The following is a 27,705-nucleotide window of genomic DNA, read 5'->3' as shown; positions in this document are numbered from 1 at the left end:
ACATTACAAGCCGAAAAGTCCTATGTGACTTAGGTGATACATGACATGGATGAAAATTGAACTGAAAATTGAAAATTGAAAATTCTTACATGCATTTGTTTTCATTGATAACTATGCTTGACATTCTTTGATTTGTTTGCTTAGTAATTTTTTGAACTAACCTACGTAATATTAGAAATCATGAGTCAGTTACATATCGTGCTAGAATTACATGTTTAGCCACACCATCTTGTTTATATTGTTCCTATCTAATTACGCATGCAAAACATGCTTGAGTACATTATTATCTTATGTGTTTTCTTTTCTCTGTCTTTTATTTTTTTTATCTTGTTTGCTTGAGGAAAAGCAACGGGTTAAGTGTGGGGGTATTTGACCTGCCACAATTTGTAATGGCAAATTAGGTACTTCCCAGCACTTAACGAGCTTATTTTTAAGTTATTTTAGGTTATTTTATTGCATTTTCAGTTTCAGTAGCTTAGATTTAAATTCTTTCAAAATAAGGATTTTTACGCATAATTTTAAATTAGTTGACCTTTTGGGCCAATACGAGCTTTAAGATAGTTTTAACGAGTTAATTGTGTAACATCCCAAATTTTTCTTAAAATAATGTATAATTATTTCAAAGATGAGTAAGTAACCCAGTGGTTAAATGAAAAATGAGGAGGCAGTGCAAATAGATCAAGGTTTTGAGTTTGATTCCCTTCCCTTGTAAAATAGCTTAATTTTGATTTTTTTCCCTTTCTCCCTATTTTTGTGCCACTCATGCCTATTAATCCAAGAATAAATATCAATTTTTCAATTATTTTTTAGTCTTTAGTCATTCTTTTACAACCCTAGCCACCCTTTCTCTTCATCTCTTCTCTCGCTCTTCATTTTTCCCCTTCTCCCTCATTGTGTTACCGCCCAAAGTTCCTCTCTTTCGCCCATCTTTCCTTTTTTGATAGAGGATTTTTACACAATTTTCCTCCTCACCTTTTATGTTTTTTTCCTTAAAATCTCCATCCTCAAATCTACCATTTTTATCATTTGAAAGTAAGCCTCCAAAGTCTCCAAAAAGATCACCATTGCCGCTTCTTTACTATCCTTCGAGTAAGTGACCTTTTTCTTCTGTTTTATTATTAAATTCTTTCCTATTAAATATCTCTTGTTTCAGATTTGGATTTTTATGGTTTTTATTGATTTAAATGGTAAATTTTCAGCTTTTAGACTCGTTTTTATTAAGCTCCCAAAACATCACCAAATTGCCATTGTTGGTGGTGGTGTGCCGCTCCTAGAACCACCAAAGGGGGGCTGCTTATTTTTAATACTTTTACCACTTTTTTCCAGTAAGATTTAGATCTACTAAACCACTTCCTATCAGCCTTTAATCATTTATGATTTAAGGAAATTCAACCTTAATCGTTTGACAACTTAGATCTGACGAAATGGGAAGCGTAAGTGCAATTGTTTGTGGGCTAATACGTAGATTTGACTTGGAAATTAGGGAATGAGTTAGATGATTAAATTAAGGTTTTAAATGGATTATTATCTACTGATTATTGGTATTTTAATTTTTTATGCACTTATTTAAATGCCCTGGACCAACAGTGAAGCCGTTTGTCGTTCGCGCGCACGTTTCGCATCAAATCAGTGTAAGTAGTCTAGTCCAATTGGATCTGAAAGTTAGTTGCTGTAACACTAATTTTGTTGAACCCTTAGAGGGTGTTTTAAGGATAATTTATTAGCATCTTAACTCGATAAATATTGTATTTCAATTTAGGTTCAATTTAAGTCTAAATGAGGAATCATGGGTTTCGCCAATAATGCTATGATTATGCGAAATTAAGCTGTGGATTCTAACCTATAAACTTGAAAGTCTAAATAATATTTTTAGTGATTAAATTGATTTTTAAGCTTGCTAGGTGGGCTTAGTTAAATGGCTATGTAAGTGATTTTAAGGTGGCCGAATCAGGTACGTTTTGTTCCTTAACTAATGGCATGCTTGCAAAGTTGCATGGTTGACTGATTATTTGTATGACTAGTATTGCTATGAAATAACATGAATGGTTTGAATATATAATGTGTGTTGGATGTATGTATAGCATGTATTAAAATGAAAATAAAGATTGACTGCATGAAATGTATGCATGAGTGAAATGCTATTAAATGTACTGAATGAAAGTTTGCTACTTATGCACTGGAAAAATTGCTTATAAAATGATAATGAAAGTATGGCCTGTTGGAACTTCATTGTATTGACGGTGAAATTGAATTCTTTACAAGTATTACTACAAAATGAAAGTGACTAATATTATGAGGGCATGTAAAACATGCTACTGAAATGTGAATGTAATGGGAACGTGTTCTTGGTCGTAATTTGTATGACATATTGCATATGCATGGGGTGGGTTATTGTGGATGACGAAGGAGTTCCGTGGAGTAATTGTGGCATATTAAGTTCGCATTTATGTTGTCAGTGCACTGCACCGGGAGTAATGAGGAGAATGGTGATTATATCATATTTTAAATGGTAGTATAACTACATTACGTATAATGATGGTTTAACCACATCAAGCCCAGCTCGTAATGTTTGGAGTTTGGTAGACGAGTTCTGGGGAACTCATAGTGTCTAGAGGATGGTTGGGTAGGATTCTTTATACATTGCATTATGTCCATGACACTCGAAAGATAATGTTTTATGCTATGTGATATGTTGCATTAAATTATTGATTGGCGTTTGTATGGATAATTGAATGTTCTTACAGTTTAGACTCACAATAAGATAGTTAGCTCACCCCATAGTTTGAAGCATCTCAGGAAATGCTTAATAGTAGGATCAGACACGACACACGGACATACGACGGACTTCGGACTAATTATTATTTATTTCATTTGAGTTTTATTTAAAATATAATTTATTTTGGGACTATAAAGTTATTTGGACCGTGGTTTGGATTTTACTTTGTTTTGTGGTTTTCATGCATTCATATTCGACATGTTAATTTGGTTTTAAAGTACATTTTGAAATTGGACAATGAATGATACTTGGCTTAATGTTAAAAAGGGGTAAAAATTGAGTTTTTTGCTGCAATTAAAAATAATGAGCTTTTGTTGAGTGAAGCAACGAGCAATGTGTTTTCTAAACTACGCAAACGCTAATAACATGACCTAAGGATGGTTGATTTAATTCATGAAATGTTTTCTAGAATAACAAAGGTATACCGTGGTTTTTCTTAAAAGAGTGAGGAGCTAAAGGTTTTCAAAGAATGGTAGGGTAGTTTAGCCATACAAGTGGCTAATGTGATCTTCACAATTCGACCATAACGTCTAGGCCTGGTTGGGGAGATTACAAATTGAGCGTGCTTGACACTTTTTTTTGGCCCAAAAGCATCAAGAATGACAACCAAGTCACAACACGAGCTTCCAGGGTTGCAACATAGCCAAACAAGGTTCAGATTTAAAACTCGAAGTTTGTGTCACGATATGCACAAGCCTATTTCATGAAACAGGTTTGACAAAGGTGTCATTGTCCGCACAATACATAGTTAGCCTAATTAAAGCTTGCAACTAGGGTAGAATTTAGGTTTTAGTTTTAGACTTAGTTTTTAATTTATTTTTAAAAATAATTTTTTTTATTTCTTGTTCGAAAAGATTCGATTTGAGTCCAAGACTTGGTTATTAAGTGTTTTGATTTTTTTTCTTTCACTTTTTGCTTGTCAACATTAATATCTCCATAGTTGTTAAAGGAATTTGCAGAACCGAGCGCATCCAGTTTATCAAACGGATCAATATCGATTTTCCTTTTATTTTAGTTTAATTTGTGTTTTTGCATAATTAAATTAATTCTTAGGAGAATGGTCTCGAGATTCATGAGTAGCTAAATCCTTTAGGAATGTTAACGAGTGGATGTGAGAGTAATTAATGGAAGAACGAGGGCTCCCCTTAGAATTAGTTGGTTTAAATTATGTATGCCGATTAAATCGTAATTTATCCCGATTTAGAAAACGAGGTCGAGAGATAGTGAATATTAATGGATTAATTAATCAATTAGAGGCTGAGAGGTATTAACTGGTTAGTTATTAGCTAGTTCACTAAAACCCGACTTCTGAAGTTATTTACAACCATTGAATCGAGTTAATATTTTGCCTGTTAATCGAGATTTCTTTGTTGATTAATTTTACTCTAGTAATTATATTTTATTTCATAATATTAATTTTCTTTATTATTGTAACACCCTAATCTGACCTAGGAGTTTTGCTTAAGTCAAGGGCATTACATTGATCATCGAAGTGATCCAATAAAGTCATTCACTTGTTTGAGTTGATTTGCATGAAAATCACTATTTAGTTTTTAAGACAAACATTCATTAATAAAATCGGCTTTACTTAGTAATCCAGTTACAATATTATTAATGTGAATTATTGAAAAATGGTTAAATTTTAAAAAGACCAATCAAAACTTTAAGTATGTTGCAAAGCAGTGGAAAACATTATTAAGAATAATGGTTTTCTAAACCAAATAACATGCAATTTATCAGAGTATTAACTATATGTCATGCTTAAACTAAAAAATCCTAAACCACAATTATAAAAGTAAGAAATAATTAATAATTACAATCCATTAAATAACCTAATAAAATGATTAAGGAAATTTTTAATAGAAACTTTTAAAATAATAATGAAAGAAAATGGGTCCGAGTCCTAGTTTTTTGCGTTACCTGAAAGGTAAGGAAAGTGGGGGTGAGCTTAGGAAAAATCAGTGTGAGTCTAATTTATAAACCATTATATGTGATTGATCAAACAGTAAAGCATTCAATTTATAGCATCATAGCAAATTAAGCATAATGTAAGGGACATTCAAAAATCAATGCATGTACAGATTATTTTCATGGCGTAATGCAAAAGCAAATTTTAATTTTCAGTTCTCACCCATCCATCCTATCCGCCCTTGAGCATCGCTCAACACTCCAAAACACATTTTAATAACTAACCATCCCGAATTTCCCGATGACGATGGTCGTTCACTTGTCATCTGTGATGATGACTTTTACTACAATAACTTACCATCTCGATTGTCTGGTTTTGATGGCATTTTAAACTATCATCCTGGTTTACTTGATTTCGATGACATTGTCGCTTACTTCATGCAATACTGACTTTCGATGTGGACTTAAATTATCACTTTCTCCTAGGAACTTCTCCGTCCTCCATACATAATTTCATGTAATCATGCACATAAACTGAAGATATCATGCTATTTATCAACAATCGATGCTATGCTTGTCAAGCACATTTATTATTTCATACTATTGTTTATTGGTATGGATTCATGCATTCATTCATATCAATTTCACATATTCAATTTCTTCATGCAAACTAAAAACTTGTATCGATATATTAATATTACATTGTTTATCATGCTTGTTCGGCTAACACATACATAACAAGTTCACATATAGGGTTCGCACATACAAGGTTTGCACATATAGGGTTTGCACATATAAGGTTCACACATATTAAATCACATACTATATAATATGAGGATTTGCATACTATGTCATACTATATAACATGATGGTTCGCATAAAATGTTATTTTATATAACATGGGGTTCTGATCGTCTCTGGATGTACTAACTTCCAGAGTGTGAATACTGCAATAGAATGAAGAATTACGAGGTGGTATCTGCAAGTATACGAGTTGAGTTGTAATATAGATTTTTCAACGAAGTAGGTAAGTACTCTGAGGATCGTACCCAATAGAGGTGAGTACTAAATCAATCTTAACCTAAACAATTAAAAATATAATTAATAATTTAAGTCAGTAGTACGAAAGCAAAATAAAAGATAATTTTAGGGTTTTTTAAACTAATGAAATAAAATAACATAAAAAATAAAATTGCAAGAGATAGAGAGAAATAAAGTGAATCAAATCTGAAGATGGGTGATTAGCTTGCTTCAAAAATCTCAATCAACTGTCGTCTCAGGTTCTTCATCAATCAACTAGTCGCTGCCCTAGCAGGATCTTTCGATCTTCCACTAACATAATGAGTTAGCAAAAACTACTTATCTTTCAACCTCACAGTCCAGACTGGTTTGGGGTCAAGACGTTCACGGATGGGCAATACCAATTTTGGGTTAATTCTCACCTTGATAACTTCCTGGGGTTATCAAACCTAGGGTTTTTTTCACGTTATTCCTTTCCCAAACAATTGGTCCGTTGAATAACCCTACAAAACAGTTAAAAGATCATACTTCCACTCACTATTCCCCCATAGAATGATTAGTTTCTCATAACTTTCATAAACATCATGGAATAAATGGAAGAATTAATCATAGGGAATGGATTGAAATAGAGAGTTTAAGAAAAGCCTAATTGATATTGATAATAAGCACGAATCTAAAGAAATTGATCTCCTTTACAATCAGATCTCTTGAAGAAAGCAAATAACTAAAACTATGAAAACTTAAGAAAAAAATAAAAAAAGAAAAAAATTCTTAAACCTAAAAAGAAAATCTAAGCTAATGGAGTGATGTCTATAATGTGTGCCAGAGAGGTCTATTTATAGCCTTCAGGTAGCCGTCGTCCTTAGCCCTAGGGTAATTGGCGTTCCTGAGCTTAAACTCGATTGTGTAGACCAAAACGCCTCTACTTCGTGTTTTATTCTCGCCACAAAGTCAATATCACGACACACTAAGACTTGTGTCGCAACGTAGCAACCATCATGTTCCTCTGTAGCCATCTTCAGGGGTATGTCGCGACATCCTCAGCCTGTGTTGCGACATTGAAGGCAGTTTCTCACTTTCTCTATTTTGCTCTCTATGTTGCGATATCAAATCCCCCATGTTGCGACATAGCATCCAATATTGACTCAAAATGCCCTCTAGTGGTCTTTTGTACACTCACAAATACGATAGCTCTCCCTTAGGCCTCATTCGGACCTTAAGGTTAATAAAAGATTCAATGTGCACATTTAATTGAATGTAAACAAAACTAAAGAAACTGAATTAAAACATAACAAAAATTCTTGTATTCAAGCTCCTTAAATGTGAAAACTAGTTTAATCTGCTACACTGAATTATGGCAAATCAGGTTCGCATGCTATGTCATACTAAATAACGTGGGTGTTCGCATACTATGTCATACTATATAACATAGGGGTTCACATACTTTGTCATACTATATAACATGAAGGTTCGTATACTATGTCATTCTATATAACATGGGGGTTCACATACTATGTCATGCTATATAATGTGAGGGTTCGCATACTATGTCCTACTATATAATGTGAGGGTTCGCATACTATGTCATACTATATAACATGGGGGTTTGCATAGTATGACATTCTATATAACATAGGGTTTGCATGCTATGTCATACTATATGATGTGGGGGTTTGTATACTATGTCATACTATATAACATGAGGGTTTGTATACTGTCATACTATATAACATTGGGGTTTGCATACTATGTCATACTATATAACATGAGAGTTCGCATATTAAGTCATACTATATAACATGGGGTTCGCATGTTTCTTACTTTCTACATTAATCCCTAATTCCTAATGCTTCAACTTAATTAATCATACATAATGACTTAAATTAGATCCCACACTTGATTAAAGACACAAAAAAACCCCTTAATTTTGGATGAAGAAATCAAAAATCATTGGGAGGAGAGAATTGCAATTGAAAACCTTGAAATCTCTTAAGAACCTTAATTACAATGAAGGTTTTGGCAATGAAGAAGAAGAATAAAGAATTCTGAAACCTTTTTTTCTTGAAATTTTTTCTAAATATGAGTTCTAGGTTTTGAAAAGATTGACTATTTATAAAAATTTCTTTCCCTAATTGAAATAGGTTTATGAATTCATTTAGAATTAGGATTGATTTAAATTAAAGATTAAATTAAAAAGCAGTTTTTGGTCTGGGTTTGTTTGAAAATTCAGTATTTAATAGGGTAAAAACAAGGAAGTAAAATATTTTAGCTGAAAAGTACACAACGAGTTTCAAACTTAGGACCTAAGGGAATGGTAAGTCTTAACCATTGAACCAACATGTTCATTCTTGTTATAAGCCTTTAAAATTTTGTTTTTAAAGAGTTTTGGCCAAGTTTAAGGGTAAATTAAAAAAGAGAGAGCAAAAAGTGTAATCAAGGGAGTTTGAACCTAGGACCTTAGCTTTGGCTAGCACCTAACCATCAAGCCTAATGGTCTATTCTTGTTAATTCCTTATCAAAAATAATTTTTAAGGCATTTTAAGTTCACTTACCCTATTCTTTTTATGCATTAGAAATCTAAATTTTATCTCTATTTCTTCTAGACCTAATTTTGGGATGTGACAATTATTATTTATCATAATATGATTTTTGGTGAGTACTGTTTAGACCTATTATTGTAGAAGATAATTATAGAGTTAATCCATCCTTCTTTAGGCACGATCATCAGTGTACTTCCTATACCTCGTTGTACAAAATTATATTATAACTTGACCTGTATACTTGTGGACACCGCTATTTGACTATATATATTTTTGCAACAGTATTTCCAGTCCAAAGGTTCACACGTTTGGTGGCGATCAATGTCGAAGCCTAGTGTTGCAAATCAAAGGTATCCCGATTAAGGCAAGTCACAATGTGGGTGAGTAAGAGTGGTGGGCTCTTGCGAACGAGATGTACCAATGAGTGAAATGGTTCGAGTTAGGCAACGATAGAAGCCAAGGCAAAGGTTCTAAGGGGCAAGACCACCTGATAGTAAGGCTAGTCGGGGAAGGGCTAATGTGTCGAGCAAATTCCAAGGTGAATCAAATTAGTGCCATTCCGAAGACGTGATGAGGGCGCTGGAAGAATGTGTAAGAGAGAATGTCACGGGTCGCGATTCAAAGTCCATCACCATTGCAATAAAAGTGTCCCACAGAGGTCTACATATTAAATGGGGCTCATTTGACCTACTTGAACTAGCCCGATTCGAAGAATAAGTAACAAAGCCCATCAACTTAAAGCCTTGGTCGCCCAGCGAAGCAATTATGGGAAATAGGGCTACCTTGGTAAATTGGGAAAGTAATCTTAAAAGATTTATAATCTGATAAGATTTGATTTTTGTAATCTTGGAGATTGGTTAAATCCCTTAATTGTAGGTAGGCTTTGATCTCGTCTGTCGATATAATTTGATCTATACTGTCGGTTTTAGAGGAGTTCAACTATAAATAGAGATTCTCTCCTTCATTTGTAATCATCCATTGTATCATATTCTTTGAGTTAAAATATATATAAAGAGCATTTACTCAAATACTTTTTGTGAATTATTTTTTGTGTGGCTATTCTACTCTTTTGAGCTTCTTTTGTCTTTGATATTGCTTTTGCTATATTTTGGTGTCTTAGAGGATTTCTGTGAGAATCTTTACTTTACAAGAGTTAGGTTAACTTAGGCGCATTTGAAGAGAAGGAATCGCCTAAGTCCACATGGATTGCGAAACGAAAGATCTAGTCCCGTTATAAGTAACTTTAAAATAAAAATTTTACCAAACTGTAATTGGCAACAATAGAAAGTTATGAAAATATAAAGCTTTCCATTTTTTTATTTTTAAATTTTTTTGACATTTTTTTTATTTTCGCTCCTTTTTTGAACATTATGTATTTTTAAAAAAAATAAAAATATTTTTTTAATAACAAGGAACCAAAATAAAATATTGTATAACCAAATGACACCTTAGGTACATGCCATGACCAAAATTAAAACATCACCAACACTTGAGTTCGGGATTGCCAATGGATGCTAAATTGACGATAGAATTGAAAAATACCTAGCCTGCGCACAGAAAACAAAATCGTACGCTGAGTACAACTCAGTGGTATTTCTATAATCAAACATTAAAACATAATTTAATAATATAATACAATGAACCAACAAACCAAAAATTCAAATGCAAGTTAGTATGCCAATCTACAAGTCCAGATATGTAACAACTTATTTCAGCACAAAACAGATTTGATTGCACATTTACAATCAATCCAAATCAATTCAAATAAGCTTGTTTTATCATTTCCAACTTACTTTATGATCTTACCATGTAGCACGGTTCATAAACGCATCAATTGAAAAGGTTCAAATTATAGAAATACAAACTGTAAACTCCAAGCTATTCGCCAACGACTTTATCCTTTCCTTTCCTTTTCAAATAATCAGGGTTAACGCTAGCTACGAATTAACATAAAAACATAACAGTATTAAAATACAACCAATTTCAGAATCAATCTCCAATTTATACATATTTTTCATTTTATTCAATTTAGTCCCTGAAATCGAAACTAACATAATTCTCAATTTAGAACTCCAAATTTCAAAAAAATTTCACTATAGTCCATTTAGAACCTCTTATTTTTTAATTTAACATCCAATTTCATAGTTTATGCACTTTAGTCCCTAATGCTAAAAACATTTAATCAAATTTACAATTTAGTCCTTTTTCACCTCTAAGCTTAAAATCTATCAATTTAGCACCTAAAACTTTAAATTTTCAACCATGATAACTCTCAAAACTTTAAAAATTCTAAAAATTAATACATAGGCTAAATAGATTAGACTTCCAATGTAACAGCCCGATTTTGACCCTAATCGCAATAGTGGTTTTGGGACCACAAATCTAAGTCAAAAAATATTTTAATATTATTTTTTGTGTTAATTATGTGTGAATTTACATGTGTGAAAGTTTCATGAATTAATTTTATTTTGTGTGTGCTTAATTTGAAAAAATGACTAAAGTGAAAATTTGAGGGTTAAATGTGAAAGTGCTTAATTTTTGTTGTCTTTATAAAATGGAGGTTTTATGTGGAAACTAGGCCATTTAATTTATAGTGGGTGGCAATGGTCAAATTTATCCTTAGATTATATGTTTTATATATTTAATATTAAAGGTTAAATTAGTAAAACAATAAAAGGTTGATATATGTTAAAATAAAACAAAAACTAAACCATTGTTATCATCTTTTTACACCTAAAATTAAAGAAAGAAAAATATAAGAAAGCTTAGTAGGTTTCGACACTTGTTCATCTTGATTAAGGTTAGTTTTTGTTTCGATTTTTGATAATTTTTACGTTTTTGAGATTGTTGCTTCGTGTTCTTCAAAACCCATGCTAGAATTTTTGATTTTGATGAATATTTTGAGTTATGCCATTGATGAATAATTGTGTTTTATAATTTTTGATAATGGATTACGAAATATATGTGTTAGATTAACATGTTTTGTCTTTGAATTTTTTGTGAATTTGAGTAATTAAGGCTAAATTAAGAAAAAAAATTTGAGGGACTAAAATGTGAAATAAATGAAATGTGTGGGCTTGTATGAAGACTATGAATATTAGGCCTAGCATGATGTGTGCAAATTTTGTGTATTTTGTGTTTTATTGAATAGGGACTAAATTGCAAAAAAGTGTAAAATGTTAGGGGCAAAATGGTAATTTGACCATTTATGTGTTTTTGGATAAAATTGAATGATTTTATGAATAAAAGGGTTAAATTTGAATATGTTTAGTTCGAGAACCGAAGAAAACGGAATTAGATCAGGGGAAGTCGAAAGTAGTCGATTAGTTGATTTCGTCCGTCGACATCCGAGGTAAGTCTATAAGCATATAAATGTTGTTAAATTTGACTGTATATATAAGTTACATGATAAATGAAATTTTATGAATTTTAATTGGTGTTGGCCGAAAGTTATTTGAGCATGAGAAATGTATTTTGAGTTCAATTTGATCAGGTTTCAGTATCCAAAAGCCCCGTACGAACCCTAGGAATAGATAGGATAATTATGTCATGACATAGGATTTTTTATATGTGTTTTCGTGTAATACCACTTCTGGGACGTTGGCATCAATTTATGTTTTCGTGTAAGACCCTGTCTGGGATAGTGGCGTCGATCTGTGATTACATGTAAGACCACGTCTGGGACGTTGGCATTGTACAAGCTTTTCGACCATCCACATATTTTTTTTAATTCCGAACGGTTCATCAAGCAATGTTAAACGAAGATCGGATATGAAATTTAATTATATGTTCAGGTATGTGTTTGTTAAATGTAAGTATGAAAATAAGGTAAGTTGTTTCATTGTAATTATATAAAGCATGTGAATATAATTTTTGAATTAACATATTTGACATAAATAGATATATATGATTCGTCCTTGTTGGTGTTAATTATGTTGTTTAAGGTGAAAGTTTTGTATGCACTTATAAAAGGATACATTCGATTATATAAATTGTATATGTGATCAAAGTATGACTTTATAGTGTATGATATCTTTATATAGTAAATTATATGACTTTAGTTTTACTAGTTAAATGTTATTTGCCCTAATTAAAATACTTGCTTTTGCTTATGAATTACTAAGCTTTAAATAGCTTACTGTGTGTTCGTATTTGTTTACCTCTGTTTTATAGATTTTGAAGTCGTTACGAGCTCGAGGATCGTTAGTAAAGCCTATCACACTATCGACTAACTACGATATTTTATAAGCTGAAATTTCTTTTGAAACTATGCCATGTATAGGTTAGCTTTGGAGTTAGCTTAATTCCGAAAGTGTATGTATTAAAGCCATGCAAAAATGGCTTAAGTCTCGTGTTTGTGTTCGGTTTTGGTTGAATTATGGCTTAAGTATATTTTGATCATGGTTTAATCTTAAATGGATAGTAATTATATGGTAAAACACACATATATGTATATGGTGGTGTTTCATTCATGTGTCTTGGCATTAAAGTAGATGATGTACATATGTTTGATGTATGTATTAAGATAAATAATGTTAAGTTAAATGATTTGGTTATTTGTTATATATATATAAACGATATGTATGATATGTTTGGATTTAGTAATTAAGTAAATATAGGTTATGTTTTATAAATTGAAATATGCTTGTAAAGGTTGGTAACTACTTATATTCGGCTTATTAATGGAGTATATGAATGTGTGTGTGTGGTCGAGTGTGTAATGAATTAAGATTTGTGGCTTTGTTATGAAATTGGAAATGGCATGTTTCAAATGCATAAGTTGGTTTAGAAATGATAGTTTATAAGTATATATATATATTAGGTTAAGGGGTCGATATATGTATATATACAAAACCGAATAGGTATTCTTTAATTTTGTAAAGGTAATGAAATATGGACACTTGGAAATGGTTTAATTATGTACATATATGCACAAGTTTGTAAATGAAAAATATGCATGTTTTGGTTCTATGAAAGTTTTAAAGAAAAATTTGTGAAATGTTAATTATGTTTTTAGTTATTAAGCCTTATATTAGGTTTCGTTAAATCTACTAAAAGTGGGTATACTATTAAGCATAAAGTGTTCATAGTAATTATATTTATTATTCGATTATCTTAGTAGATTATGTATATTATTGAAACTATCATTTGTGGTTAAATATGGCGTATTATTCGGTGACTTAATTAATGGTTTATAATAGGTTCAAGTTGTTTGGTCATAGTATAACATTAATTAATGCCGCATATATGTATAAGAACAAAATAAAAAGTAGGCCTTGTAATATGTGCATGTTTAGAATTTATAAAGATGTTATGATTAACAGATAGTCTATGAGATATTTGTCTCGACATTTAAGGTTATATATATTTGAACATGTATTCAGGAAGCAAATGCCAATAATGTTGAAGTCATATGCATTGAGTATGATTTGTAATAATAGACATTGACTGCTTAAAATTGTAAAGCATGATTTGCGTATGAATTTTAAGTCGTGAAGCTTGTTTGAGTTTTAGTTGATTAAATGAACTATATGTATTATAATTATTTGAATGTGTTATGATTTATAAATTGTGTATTAATAAGATTGAATTACAAAACAAGAAAGGTAGTAAATGTTTGTTTTAATCTGTGCTATGTTCAGTAATACCTTATAACCCTAATCCGGCGACAGATATAGGTTAAGGTGTTACATCCAAAATCTCAAAAATATAAAAATTATAAGAAAATGATTAAATTGTATTATATTAAATTTTAGAACCCTAGATCATCTAACATTCGGCAATTTGAGGATCAAAAGAGAAATGTGTTCTCTCTTGTCCCACTTAATCCATTTTATCTTATATTTTAATTTTATTAATATTATAACATATGTTTTATAATTTTAATAATTCACTTTTGCACATTAAAAACCCACCGTTCACTATAATTTAAAGAAGGAATAATTGCTTTCTTAATCCCTGCTCTTTGTTTCTAATTACAAATTGTTTAGCAATTAAATTTTTACCACTTTTATAATTTAGGACCACTATTTTGATAAAATTATCTAACCAAAATTAAATTCACCTATAACATAACTCCTTAAATATTTAATAAAAATATTTACGGCATCAGTTTACAGAAAGGAGGTCCCAAAACCAAATTTTTCGACACCACTAACTTTCGAGTTGCTACAATTCTCCCCTCATAAAATTTCGTTTATATATAACAATCAGTATTCATAGTCAAGTCTCATTATTAATAATTTAAATTATTTTACCATTAGTAAACTCTAATAAAATTACTTAAATACATGAAAACCATCCAAAACACCAGAGAGCACAGAAGTGCTTAACCCTAAGACATCATATCACATCCCTCCAAATTTTCCATGGTGACATATTTACACATTTCTATTTTAATATCACATTTAATGACTCTACACTAGAGGTGTTCATGGGCAGGGCCGGGCCAGGCCCAAAAAATTTCTAGCCCGCTTCCTAGGCCCGGGACCGGCCCGGCCTAAAATATGGGCCTGAGATTTTGTCCAGGCCCGACCCAGGGAAAAATATGGAACCCGATCCCGGCCCGGCCCGGCCCATTTTTTTAATTAAAATTAAAATTATATTTTTATTAAAATTAAAACTAATTGTTATTAAAATTAATTGTTATCAAAATTAATTGTTATTAAAATTGTATCAAATTATATATTTTTGTACCAGTCAACATTTTGTAAAATCTAACATTTTGTTAGTAAAATTATTAATTATTAATTGTATTAATTGTTACAAATTATCAAATTATATCAAATTATTAATTATTAATTGTTACTAATATTTTGTTAGTAAAATTATTAATTGTTAATTGTATTAATTGTTAGTAAAATTATCAAATTATATCAAATTATTAATTGTTAATTGTATTAATTGTTGTAAAAAAATCTAACATTTTGTAACTTAAAACTAAAACTAGTATATTTTAAAAATAAAAATTAATATATTTAATATATTTTCGGGCCGGGCCCGGGCCAAAAAAATTTTGCCTGAGGTCCTGCCCGTTTTCTAAACGGGCCTCGTTTTTTGCCCAAGCTCATATTTTGGGACTATATTTTTACCCAAATCCTCCCATATTTCGGGCAGGCCGTCGGGCCGGGCCACCCGACCCATGGACACCTCTACTCTACACATACACCAAAATTTTTCTTATTAGTGATTCTATGACAACCAAAATATACATAATACATTATTAGTTAATAAGGCATTTCATAACCAACCATTTCTACCTCAACTTTGTTAATGGCTTATTTCAACACCTTTTAAACATAGAGTTTATACATATTTATTTCACAATAAATCTTATATTTATCCATTATTTTCATATTTTCCTCACTAGTTCATTATTTCCACATCTTAATCCATGGAAATTTCCTTACATTCATACACATGCTTATTTTTATATTAATGTCACAAATTTTTTTTATTAATCCTCTAAATATGTTAAAATAGGAGTAATGGTATCCAATGACACTTACACTACTTAATCACTAGACCAATAATTTTCTTATTCAAAAAACACACAATGATAACCTTATAAATCGGGATGTGATCACTCTCGATTTTCACAAACCCGAATCTTCTAACCCGATTTTTGAGGTGCAACAGGAATTCATGGAACTCCAATTATATGTAACATAAGCTTTTCCTTTGATTTTTGAGTTTCAAAATTGATTGATAATGCAACAACATTTACAAGTTCATCATTTGAAGAAATCTATTAATGTTGCATCGAATGCATTTTAGATAAACATTGATGTATTATGTTCTCATTGTTCCTTTTTTTTTAAAGAACTCTTTTATCAACTATGACATTCTATAAAAACTTAAAATTTCCCAGACCATTCAATACCTTTCTCATTTATTACATTCACAATAAATAGATTATGTAGTAATTAAATACTGTTTTTGTTTAATTAAAACTTGGTTTATGCTCAATTTAGTTTATGAACTTTGAATAGCAAGAAGAGACCTTGTACTGTGGATAAGATGGCTTGAATTATTGGAGACGTTTGTTTTGTTAAAATCGATAGGAGAGTAAATGTTATAGCTGATACTTTGGCTGGGGGTGGACTGCATTCATCTTGTATTTTATGTTTTCTTAAAATCGATAGACGTTGGTTTATTTTATGTTTTGTTGTTCTCTTGTTTCAAGGAAGCAAACTATATGGTTGTTTCTTTGACAAAGGTAGGAATACTTTGATCCTCTTCCATCGCATGGTGGTGATTTGGAGTTCCTTACTAGCCTAGGATCACTTATGGCCATCGATAGTGTTTTAACACCTTTGCTAAGGACTTACGTACGTATAAGCACTAAATGCAAGTGGATTAACTAGTTCTTCGGATTCATGTAATTTGCTTTATTAAAGTCGATTCTTAGAAAAAAAAAACCAAAATCAACCAATAGAATTTAAAGATTGCAAGCAGTTTTTGGAACACTAATTGTGAATCTGTCTGACTTCAACAACACTACTACTTACTGTAACCAACCCATTATGAATAGTTTTAATCAACATTGCGTTGTCACTTTTCAACGCAACACACCTGAATCCTTTAGCTCAAGTCAATTTCAGTCCTTCAAGAATCGCTCTGGCTTCAATTTGGAAGATATCATTCATACCTAATACCATCTTGAATCCTACCAACCATCCTCCACTAAGCCCTCTCACTACCCCTCCTACTGCTGCTTTTGGGTTATTTCTTGACACTGAACCATCAACGTTAACTTTAACCCAATCAGCCATCGGGGGTTGCCATCTTCCAATTGTCATTGTTGTACGTGTGATGCACATGTTACTTATATATTTTATAAAGTTTTTATTATTTAAATAAATATTTATGGTCAAAGTTATAAAAAATGTTTTAAACTTATTTAGTTTTAAAAAAAACGTTTTTTTATTTAGTTGTTTAAAACATTTTATTAACAAAAATATAAACAATATTTTAAACTTTAAAAACTTGTAAAATTATTTTAAAAATAGTCAACATTTTGAGCCTTTTAAAATGCATAAAACATTTGATAAATTATATTTATATTGTATTTAAAAGCGTTTTTATTTTTTATCATTAAATATAAAATATTTTTAAAACTTTTTATAAACAATTACAAAGATTTTATTTTAAAACATTTCTAATACAATTTAGTTTTAATATTATTGATAAAGTGGTATTTCAATTTTAATTTTTTAAAAAGTATTTTTTTAACATTTTATATTTAAAAAACATTATACGTTTGTAAAAATGTTTTTAAAAGTAAGTAAACATCTATGTAAAATTTTAAATAAAACTTCAAAATAATTTTAAAATTATTTACACATATTTGGGGAAAGGTGTTTAAATTATTATTTTTTGAAAAGATAAATTTAATTGTGATAGAAAACATATTTATATTTAATGAATTTTAATAATTTATAAAAAATCTAATTCAGATATCTTTTCTAATTTAATTTATTTCATATAAAATAGTAAATACAAGTTTAATTAATAATATAAAAAATATACTAACAATGTTAAATTATCTTATTAAAGAGTTCTAGAATTATGATTTTCAATGTTTTTATCATTTTAATTAATTTTTAAACAAACTGAAGTAAAATAGATTTTATTTTTAAAAAAATTGTAAAGCGTTTATAAAAAAATAAATTTTATATATTTTTTAATATCAAAAGTATGTTTAAACATATTATTTAAATTATTAAAAGCATTTTGTTGAGGCAAATGTTAAGAGTTGCTGAGTGGCACTTGGTAATACCAACTACAGACTGCCACTAAAATGGTTAAATACTTGTCTTATTACTTATTGAGCTAGGCTCCGTAGATGTAGGGAAACTGAACTGCGTAAACAAAACGTCATGTTATTTCTATTTTGTTTAACAATTTTTCTCAGTGCCGGTCGTAGCGACCACTGCAATCTAACACTTTGATTGTAGTTTTGCTTTCAGTAAATAAGCAAATTGAAGTAGCAACAATTGGCATCAAAGTAAAATTGCTTAAGTTTTACAATGTATAAATGAATCTCTCCCCTATATATATGATGTAATTTATAACATAAATAAAAATTAAATCTATAAACTATTATAAACATTAAAAAAATGTTAAAATGTTTATATATAAAATTTTAATAAATGAAAAAATATAAATGTATTGAATATTAAATTAAAAAAATTAATATGTAAATATTTAAAATGGATTTAAAGTAACTATTTACAAATATAAACCTTTTAAAATATTTATTTCAACAAGGGAAAACAAAACAAAGTCAAAAATTGCATGTTCCTAGCTTCTATATAAGAAAATTCATTCCCAGTCATAGAAACACACACTCACAATCCCTTTGGAAATGGCTAGTCTGCTTACTTCATCGCCAATTTGTAGTTTCCCAAAACAGGCTCAGTGGAAACGCTTCTCAAATAATAGATCAAGCTACCATATTTTAAATGTTTTTAGTCCCTCACAATCTGAAGCTACAACTGAAATTTCAGTTGAAAACGATATCGTTCGGCGATCTGCTGATTATCATCCTCCTATTTGGGATTATGATTCTCTTCAGTCACTTGGGCTCCATCATGTGGAGGTATATGTATCACTTTCTTATTGCTTTAATGCTTGATTTTCTTAGTGCAAAAGTGTTCATGCAACGGATTGGGTAAGGTTTGAGTCTAATTTATAATAAATAGGGATTTACTTACACTGGTGTAAAATTTAAGTAATTTTATACTCTTTCGTAACTTTTTATACGATTAATGTTTTAATAATTCAATCATCATATGTCATTCTCTATTGTTGTAGGTCATGTATGTCAAGTTTTGTATAAATTAAAAATTCCTAACTATTCATTTTATATAAAAGACTTTCAACCGTTAAATATATATTAGAATAGATAATATTTTAGATCAATATGATAGAGATTTTGAATTGATTAAAAAATTTGCATGCATGACAAATACAAATATTTTGATAAATTCAACGACTAAATTGTTAAAATATTAATTGTATAAAAAATTACAAAAAAAATATAAAACGACCTAAGTTTTACACCGATCTAAATAGACTACTCTCCATTTATAATTGTCCAAGCTTAGTTGGGTATGAACAAATTCTCAAACTCATCCATATTTCTAAATACCTATTCTAAGCTGATTTTAGCTGTTGCCTATATATATTTTTAAAAAAATTAATATTTGTATTTTTTAATTTAGTATATAATTGTTCTCTATGTTTTTTCTTTTATTAAAATATTAAATATATATAAGTAAACATATTATTATTTACATTATAGTATTATATATTTAAAATTTTGATTTTCGCATTATACAAATTACATAAAACATAAAAATGATTATAATATTAAAAATGGGTTAAGGGACTAAATGTTGGAGCTCAAACCTAGTCTATATTTTCAATGGATTTCTTGCACAAGCCTATTTTGTAGCATAATATTTTTATGCAATTTCTACTAAAAATTAGGTAAAACTCTGTGTTTGAATGGATAGTCAAACCTTTAAACAAGTCTAGTTGGCATTAGTTTTAGTTTTTCATGCTTTTTTCCATTATAAGCTAATTTTGGATGAAGCTAAAAAAAAATTGCGAATGTATGTATAGGATGAATTATACAAGGAACGAGCGAGCAAACTGAAGGAAGAAGTGAGGATGATGTTTGACAATGTGGTGGATCCTTTGGAGAAACTTGAGCTTATTGATGCCTTACAAAGACTTGGATTGTCATATTACTTTGAGGATGAAATAAGGAAAACTTTAAAGAATATAAGTAATAATCTAAGCAGTAATGTTGCATGGAAGAAAGACAATTTATATGCTACATCGCTTGAATTTAGACTGCTTAGAAAGCACGGATACGAGGTCAATCAAGGTAAAAATAAGAAGCACATTCAAAATTAGATGTATTAAAGATACTTTAACATTGAATTTTTTTTTCATGTACTAGATGTTTTCACTAGCTTCATGGATAAGGATGGAAACATTAAAGCAAGCTTTACCCATGATTGCAAGGGACTACTCAACCTATATGAGGCTTCATACCACTTAGTAGAAGGTGAAACAATGCTAGAGAATGCAAGAGAGTTAGCGGCTAAACTTCTCAAACAGTGTTTAAAGCAAAACAATGATCAATATCTTTCGATGCTTGTGGAACATGCCTTGGAGCTTCCTCTACATTGGAGGATGTTAAGGTTGGAGGCCAGATGGTTCATAGATGCGTATGAAAAAAACAAGGACAAAAATCCCATTATTTTAGAGCTTGCAATACTGGATTACAACATAGTCCAAGCTATGCACCAAGAAGATCTAAGATATGCTTCAGGGTAAGTATCACTACTGCATACTAAAGGTAAAAGTATCATAAAGGCTCTTATACTAGAAGTTAGATTGCATTTTGCCCCTTATATTCAAAAAACGAACAAATTAGTCCTTACACATTAAATCAAAGAGCAAATCGATCCTTTATGTTAAAGATTTCATCCATTTGTATTGTTAAAAACTGGCTTGATTGATGGAATAACCAGATAGTGACACGTGACATGCCATGCATACCTTATGTTGATGTATAGGGACAAGTTTTTAACAATAAAAATGAATGAACTTTTTAACAGAATGGCCAGTTTGCTTTTTAATCTAATGTATAGGGACTAATTTGTCCATTTTTTTGGTAAATGAAGCAAAATGCAATCCAACTCCTAATACAGGACCTCCACAGTTATTTTACTTATATGGTTCTTTTACCTATGTAGTACTTCTAAATTGTTAAACTAAATGAATTTGGTTTATGGATTTATAATCTTTAGATGGTGGAAGGATCTTGGTATTGGTGAGAGGTTGACCTTTGCTAGAGATAGGTTGATGGAAAACTTCTTATGGAGTGTGGGAATCATAGGTGCTCCTCAGTTTGAAAGAGGTAGAAGAATTCAAACAAAGGTCAATGCCCTAATAACATATATAGATGATGTGTACGATGTTTATGGCACCATGGATGAGTTGGAGCTCTTTACAGATGCTGTTGAAAGGTTTGCTACTATAGTTTTAAATTATTTGTCTTTTTTAATAAAGTGCCATAAAATGTTTCACTAACAATGTAAAGAATTATAGATGGTAAAAGTATCATAAAGGGCCCTATACTAAGAGTCAAATTGTTTTTTGTCCTCTTCACTGAAAAATGGGTAAATTAGTCCTTGTACGTTATATCAAAGTGCAAATTGATCATTTCTGTTAAAAAGTTCATTCATTTCTACTGTTAAAAACTGATATGGCTAATAGAATAACTAGACAGTTACACCTAACATACCACGTGTAACTCATGCTGACATATCAGTTTTTAACAATAAAAATGGATGAATTTTTTAATAGAAATGACCAATTTGCTCTTTGGTCTAATGTATAGGGGCTAATTTGCCCATTTTTTTAGTAGAGGGATAAAATGCAATCTAACTCCCTGTATAATGGTCTCTATGGTATTTTTACCAATCGTAGATTCATAGTTCATCAAATTCAAACTCATTAATACGTCGTAATTTTAGATGGGATGTCAATGCAACACAGAAGCTTCCAAACTATATGAAGTTATGTTTCCATGCTCTTCACAGTTCGATAAATGATATGGCTTTTCATACTCTTAAGGAACAAGGAATTGATGTCCTTCCCTTCCTTAAGAATCTGGTACTGAGCCAATCTCCAGAATTTTCTTCATCTTCTTTTTCCATATTTCTTATGAACACTATCTAATTGTAGTTATTCATGGTTCAATAATATTTTTTTAGTGGGCAAATCTTTGTAAATCTTATATGTTGGAGGCAAGATGGTATTACATTGGATATAAGCCAAACTTACAAGAATACATTGACAATGCCTGGATTTCAATATCGGGTCCTGTACTACTTGGTCATGCTTATTTGGAAACAAATCATGTAACAAAGGAGGGATTGCAGACCTTTGAGGAATATCATCCCAATATAATTCGTTGGTCATCCACAGTTCTAAGATTAGCAAACGATCTAGCAACATCATCAGTAAGCAATATATACTAATCATCATACCATGTTATTAGTCTAATAATGATATGCTTAATTAGTTTTTTTTTTTGAACCAGTATGAAATAAAAAGAGGTGATATACCAAAATCAATCCAATGTTACATGCATGAAACTGGAAGATCTGAAGAAGAAGCTCGTGAGCACATAAAGAAGTTGATTGATGCGACATGGAAAAACATGAACAGAGATCGTATGGCCGCTAAGTCTCTTTCGTCTCAAATGTTTTTTGAAACTGCTATGAACCTTGCGAGAGTGTCCATGTTGGTATACCAAAATGATGACGGTCATGGTATTGAAGATGGTGAGCCTAAGGAGAGAGCGTTACGATTATTTATTCAATCAATTCCATCGCCAAAATAATTTAAGTACATGTTTTGTACTTTTCATGTAAAAGACATGTTATCTTAAATAAGTTTACTTTTCATGTAAAAGACGTGTTGTCTCAAATAAGTTTCAAAATATAAAATGTTTGTTTGTTTTTTTTAGTAACTTTATATTTGCTATGAGTTAAGCTTGAAATATCTATTTTTAGCTAATCTTTCACCTTCTAGATTTTCATTAATATTCTTTATTCCAAATTTTCAAGTTTGAAGAAAATATAAATTTTGAAATGTGAAATTGATTTAACCTTGCTAATGTGAAAAACGAAAAAGTCAAACCATTTTAACATAATAATTAAAGTCAAATTTTATTATTCTTTGAAAATTAAAAAATCAATAAAGAATTTTTCTATTGAGAGGAAGTGTCTGTGTTTGATTTTTTGAATTAAAATTCTTTTTAATCCACGTTAAAATCCAGAGTACAATTCTTATCCATAGCCAATTTACAAAGATGGTTGGTAATTGTATTACAACATCTCGGAGCCCAATTAACTTTGAAAAAATTAAAAAACTCCAACAGCAACGCGATGGCCCATTGTAGTTAAGTCATAATTCCTCTTATTAAAGCAGGCTGACACAGTCAGGAAAAATCTAACATCTTCTATTGAATTCATTAATGAATGGGCCTTGGCCAACAGTTTGTACAAAAACACAAAAAAATGTAAACTAAGCCTACAATAAAAATGAAACTAGGCCTATTGCAACTAACAGAAACTTTTCTTAACTCAACCCAAAACCTAAATCTAACTTTCCTAAAACCCTCCAGGCCCATTTCGATACAATCAATGCCTAGCATTCAACCTGAGAAAAATCCCTTCCTCTCCCTAAAAGAATTAATTACTTAATTCAATTCCCAATATTTTCTCATTGATGATACTATTCCTTTTCCAATTACCATTTCCATATTCTTCTTTCCGTCCTTTCGTTACGGACTTAGATTTTTCCTACGCAATCCGTGCGACCTTAAGCAGTTTCTTCGCTCAAAAACGCTTAAGTTAGCCTAACTCACAACAATTGAGGATTCAACAAAATTTCCTCTAAAGCACCCACAAAGAACAGCAAAAGAATGAAATAAGAACGAACTTGAAAGATGAACAAAAGCCACATAAAAACAAGAACACTTGAGAGAAAAGTTTGAGTGAATACTCTGAAAATTCTATTAATAACTGAATGAATATACAATGAGGGGGAGAGGTCTCTATTTATAGTTGAGCCTTCCCAAAATCAACGGTACAGATCAAAATATATCAATGACTAAGATTAAAAACTATATATATATCAAATCTCTAATATTACAAAATCGTATCTTCTAAAGATTACATTTAATGTCTAGGATCACATATCTTTAAAGATCACCTTCCATATTTGCCAAGCATATCTTTGAAGATCACTTTCCATATTTACCAAGCTCCGAAGATGGGCTTTCAATCTCTCCAAGCAATGGACCAATCCGATTGGGCCAAATAACCTCCCTCGAATGCGATGGATCATATAAGTTCGTCATGGTTGCGGGCTCTCATGCGCAACCCATGGCATTCTCCCCTACTTGTTCTAGCGATAGCCTCGTCGCATCCTCCTCGTGGAACTGGTCTATCTTTCCTTGAACCTGCCACAATGCTTCGGCAGGTTCCTAACTTGCTTCACTGTCGGGAAGTCCTTTCCATCGAACTACGTATTCATGCCACGGCCAATGGTTCTCTCATCTAATCACATGATCTGCCTCAATGTTTTCAACTTCACAGTCATAAGAGACCTTTACCCTGATTGGTGCTCGTTCGGACTTGATTCAATTCGGATCCTCTTAATCCCCATTGAATGGCTTAAGCTTGCTTACATGAAACACTAAGTGGACTTTGAGCTTTGCTGGCAACTCAAGCTTGCAGGCCACCTTGCCTACTCTCTTCACAACTCTAAATAGTCCCTCATACCTTCGCATAAGCCCCTTGTGCAAACTCGTATATCCCAAAATCAAGTGCAGTTTGGCAAGGACTAAGCCACCCATCTGAAATTGCACATCTTTTCGATTCTGATTGGCCCACTTCTTATTGCGCTTACTTGCCATGTGCAAACAAGCTTTAGCCAATTCATTCTTCTCTTGCCAATCTTTCACAAATCGATAAGCTAACGGATTTGGTCTTGTATAACGGGTCACAACAGCGTTGGGTATGAGTGGTTGCTAGCCTGTCACTATCTCGAATAGACTTTGATTCGTGGCCCCACTTCGCTACAAGTTGTATGAAAATTGGGCCACATCTAGCAACTTTGGCCAATCCCTTTGTGTAGCACTCACATAGTGCTAAAGATATGTCTTCAACAATGCATTCACTCGTTCGGTTTGCCCATCTATTTGCGGATGCATGCTCGTGGAAAAGTTCAAGTTTGGCACATTGACTTGAACAACTCCGTCCAGAACCGGCCCATAAATTACCCATCTCAACCACTGATAATAGACAGTGGCACTCCCTAATATTTCACCACGTGTTTAAAGAATAAACGAGCTGCCTCCTCAGTAAGGCACTCCTTGGTAGCTGGAATAAACGTTGCGTACTTCGAAAACTTGTCCACCAAAACAAGAATACTTGCAAACCTATCAGACTTAGGCAAGCCAACAATAAAATCCATGGATACACTCTCCCATGGTCTTTTCGGAATGGGCAAGGGTTGTAGCAAATCGGTTGAAGCCTTTAACTCGACTTTGTCTTGTTGGCATACTAGACAAGTTTTCACATAGGTCTCCACATCATCACCCATGTGAGGCTAATAGTAACGATCCTCCAAAAGGGCCAATGTACGGTGCATCCCTAGATAGCCCCCCTATCTCGAGTCATGACACTCTTTCATGACTTTCTTATGCAATTTTTCATAATGTGGCACATAGAGACGGTGCCCATGAGTATATTGTAAGTCCCCATCAAGCCAAAATCACCTTATTTTCCCCTCCTTGGCAAGCTCAATCAAATTTTTGGCTCTGGGATCATGGGCCAATCCCTCTTGAATGCGTTCCAATAAGGAACCATCAGCTTGGCGATTGCCGCAAACTCCATCTTTCAGCTAAGTGCATCAACCATAATATTGGCGCTCCCCAGCTTATAGTCCATTGTGAAATCAACCTCAGTTAGGAAAACCTACCAACAAGCCTATTTGGGAGACAACTTTTTCAATGTTAGAAAATAAGTGTTGGCAATATTATCGGTAAGGACCACGAACCTAGAACCCAGTAAACAATGTCATTATGTGCACAAGTAGTACACCATAGCAGTCATCTCCTTTTCTTGGACCGTGTACCTCTGCTCCGTCTCATTAAGCTTTCGACTCTCGAAAGTAATTGGATAACCATCTTGTATTAGTACTCCCTCAATGGCACAATCTGATGCATCCGTGCGTACCTCATAAGGCTTCGAATAATCTAGCAAAGTAAGTATGAGCTCCCTCGTCATCACTTGTTTCAATTGATTAAAGGCCCTCTCACATTGCGGATTTCAATCCCATACCTTCTCCTTTTTTAACATGTCCGTTAAGGGTGTGGTAATTCTAGAGTAGTCTTCTACGAAGCGTCGATAGTAATTCGCCAACCCAAGAAAAGATCTCAACTCTATCACCTTGGTTGGAGGCTCCCACTCAACAATAGCCCAAATATTGCTTTCATCCATTCAGATCTTGCCACCTCCCACAATGTGGCCTAGGAATAACACTTGTTGTTGGGCAAACAAGCACTTCTCATCTTTGGTGAATAGCTCATTTTCCCTCAAAGTCTGGAACACCTCCCTCAAGTGTCCTACATGCGCCTCGAGAGACTTACTATACACCACAATATCATCAAGGTAAATAACCACGAAACGATCAAGGAAAGGTTGAAGTACCTTATTCATTAGGGTGTAGAATGTAGCTGGGGCATTTGTAAGTCCAAAAGGTATCACAAGGAACTCATACGAACCATACCGCGTCACACAAGTTGTCTTTGGTTCGTCCTCATCGACTATCCAAACTTGATGGTACCTCGATCTCAAATCTAACTTGGTAAACCATCTCGCACTACCAAGTTGATCAAACAAATCTGTAATAAGAGGAATAGTGTACCTGTTCTTCATAGTGATATTGTTTAAAGCCTGATAATCGATGTACATTCTCAATGACCCATCATGTTTCTTTTGAAACAACACTAGCGCACCATATGGAGATTTAGATGGCTTAATGAACCCCGCATCTAAAAGCTCATTCAATTATTTTTGCAACTCTTCTAATTTCGGTGGAGACATACGATAAGGGGCCCTTGCTAGAGGTACCATGTTGGATACTAACTCGATCTTGTGCTTCACCTCCCTTTTGGGTGGCAACATTTTGGGCAACTAAGAGGGTATCACATCCTGAAAAAACTGTAACAATTGGCCTACTTCTTTCGGGATCTCACCAACGGACTTAACGGTTTTCTCAATCTTTAAGGTGGCTAAATAAGAGACTTTCTCTCTATGTACTCCTTTAGCAAATTGAATTGCTGATAATGTTTTTCCCTCCAAGCTTCTTTTTCTTGTCATTCTCACCATGCATTGATGGTTCGAATCCGAAATCACCATGTAATTACCCGAATAATGATAAACGCATTAACCCGGTTAAAAAAACTTAATCCAACCACAAAATCATAGTCATCAACTGGTATTACCTTAATGGATGCTTTACCGATCCAATTGCCAAATTAGAGATCCACTCCCTTTGTAACCCCTTTGATTGGAACACTATCTGAGTTCACCATTTTGATCTGACCCGGCTCATTCTCGATCTTAAGGCTAAGTTTACGAATAGCCTCTTCGGACATGAACAAATCAGACACACCTATGTCGACAAGCGTATTCAACTTTCTATTGACCACGATGATGTTTACAAACATCGGCCTATGACCCGTCTTGTCTTCGACACCCCCTAGTATCGAACCAAGATTGTTATCCTCCACATCTGACTTCACTTTTTCTTCTATAGTAGAGAGTGCAGCCTTCTTTGGACAATCCTTGATCATAT

The 27,705-nt window shown here is 32.1% G+C and overlaps 1 protein-coding gene and 1 long non-coding RNA gene across 2 annotated transcripts; both read left to right on the top strand.

Annotated features, from left to right (window-relative positions):
• Positions 1–647: 647 nt before the first annotated feature.
• Positions 648–2,054, top strand: LOC107939033 (uncharacterized). Its single transcript, XR_001695031.2, has 2 exons — positions 648–1,089; positions 1,588–2,054. It is a non-coding gene; the product is annotated as an uncharacterized lncRNA (long non-coding RNA).
• A 16,536-nt stretch (positions 2,055–18,590) lies between these two features.
• LOC107939025 (terpene synthase 10-like) lies at positions 18,591–22,804 on the top strand. Its single transcript, NM_001327424.2, has 7 exons — positions 18,591–18,847; positions 19,876–20,143; positions 20,219–20,594; positions 21,075–21,293; positions 21,804–21,942; positions 22,044–22,292; positions 22,373–22,804. The coding sequence occupies exons 1-7, from the start codon at positions 18,614–18,616 to the stop codon at positions 22,673–22,675; spliced, it is 1,788 nt and encodes a 595-aa protein (NP_001314353.1). The 5' UTR covers positions 18,591–18,613; the 3' UTR covers positions 22,676–22,804.
• Positions 22,805–27,705: the final 4,901 nt, after the last annotated feature.

This window comes from Gossypium hirsutum, chromosome D09 (genome assembly GCF_007990345.1).
Source record: "Gossypium hirsutum isolate 1008001.06 chromosome D09, Gossypium_hirsutum_v2.1, whole genome shotgun sequence".
In the NCBI taxonomy this organism is placed as follows: domain Eukaryota; kingdom Viridiplantae; phylum Streptophyta; class Magnoliopsida; order Malvales; family Malvaceae; genus Gossypium; species Gossypium hirsutum.
Note: the sequence above shows the minus strand (reverse complement) of the source record. Positions and strands in the feature narration are given on the sequence as shown.

Excerpts from the sequence above, each read along its gene's own strand:
- LOC107939025 (NM_001327424.2), top strand. The coding sequence starts at position 18,614 with ATGGCTAGTCTGCTTACTTCATCGCCAATTTGTAGTTTCCCAAAACAG. Across the intron at positions 20,595-21,074 it reads GATCTAAGATATGCTTCAGG|ATGGTGGAAGGATCTTGGTA; the intron begins GTAAGTATCACT and ends TATAATCTTTAG. Across the intron at positions 21,294-21,803 it reads TTTACAGATGCTGTTGAAAG|ATGGGATGTCAATGCAACAC; the intron begins GTTTGCTACTAT and ends TCGTAATTTTAG.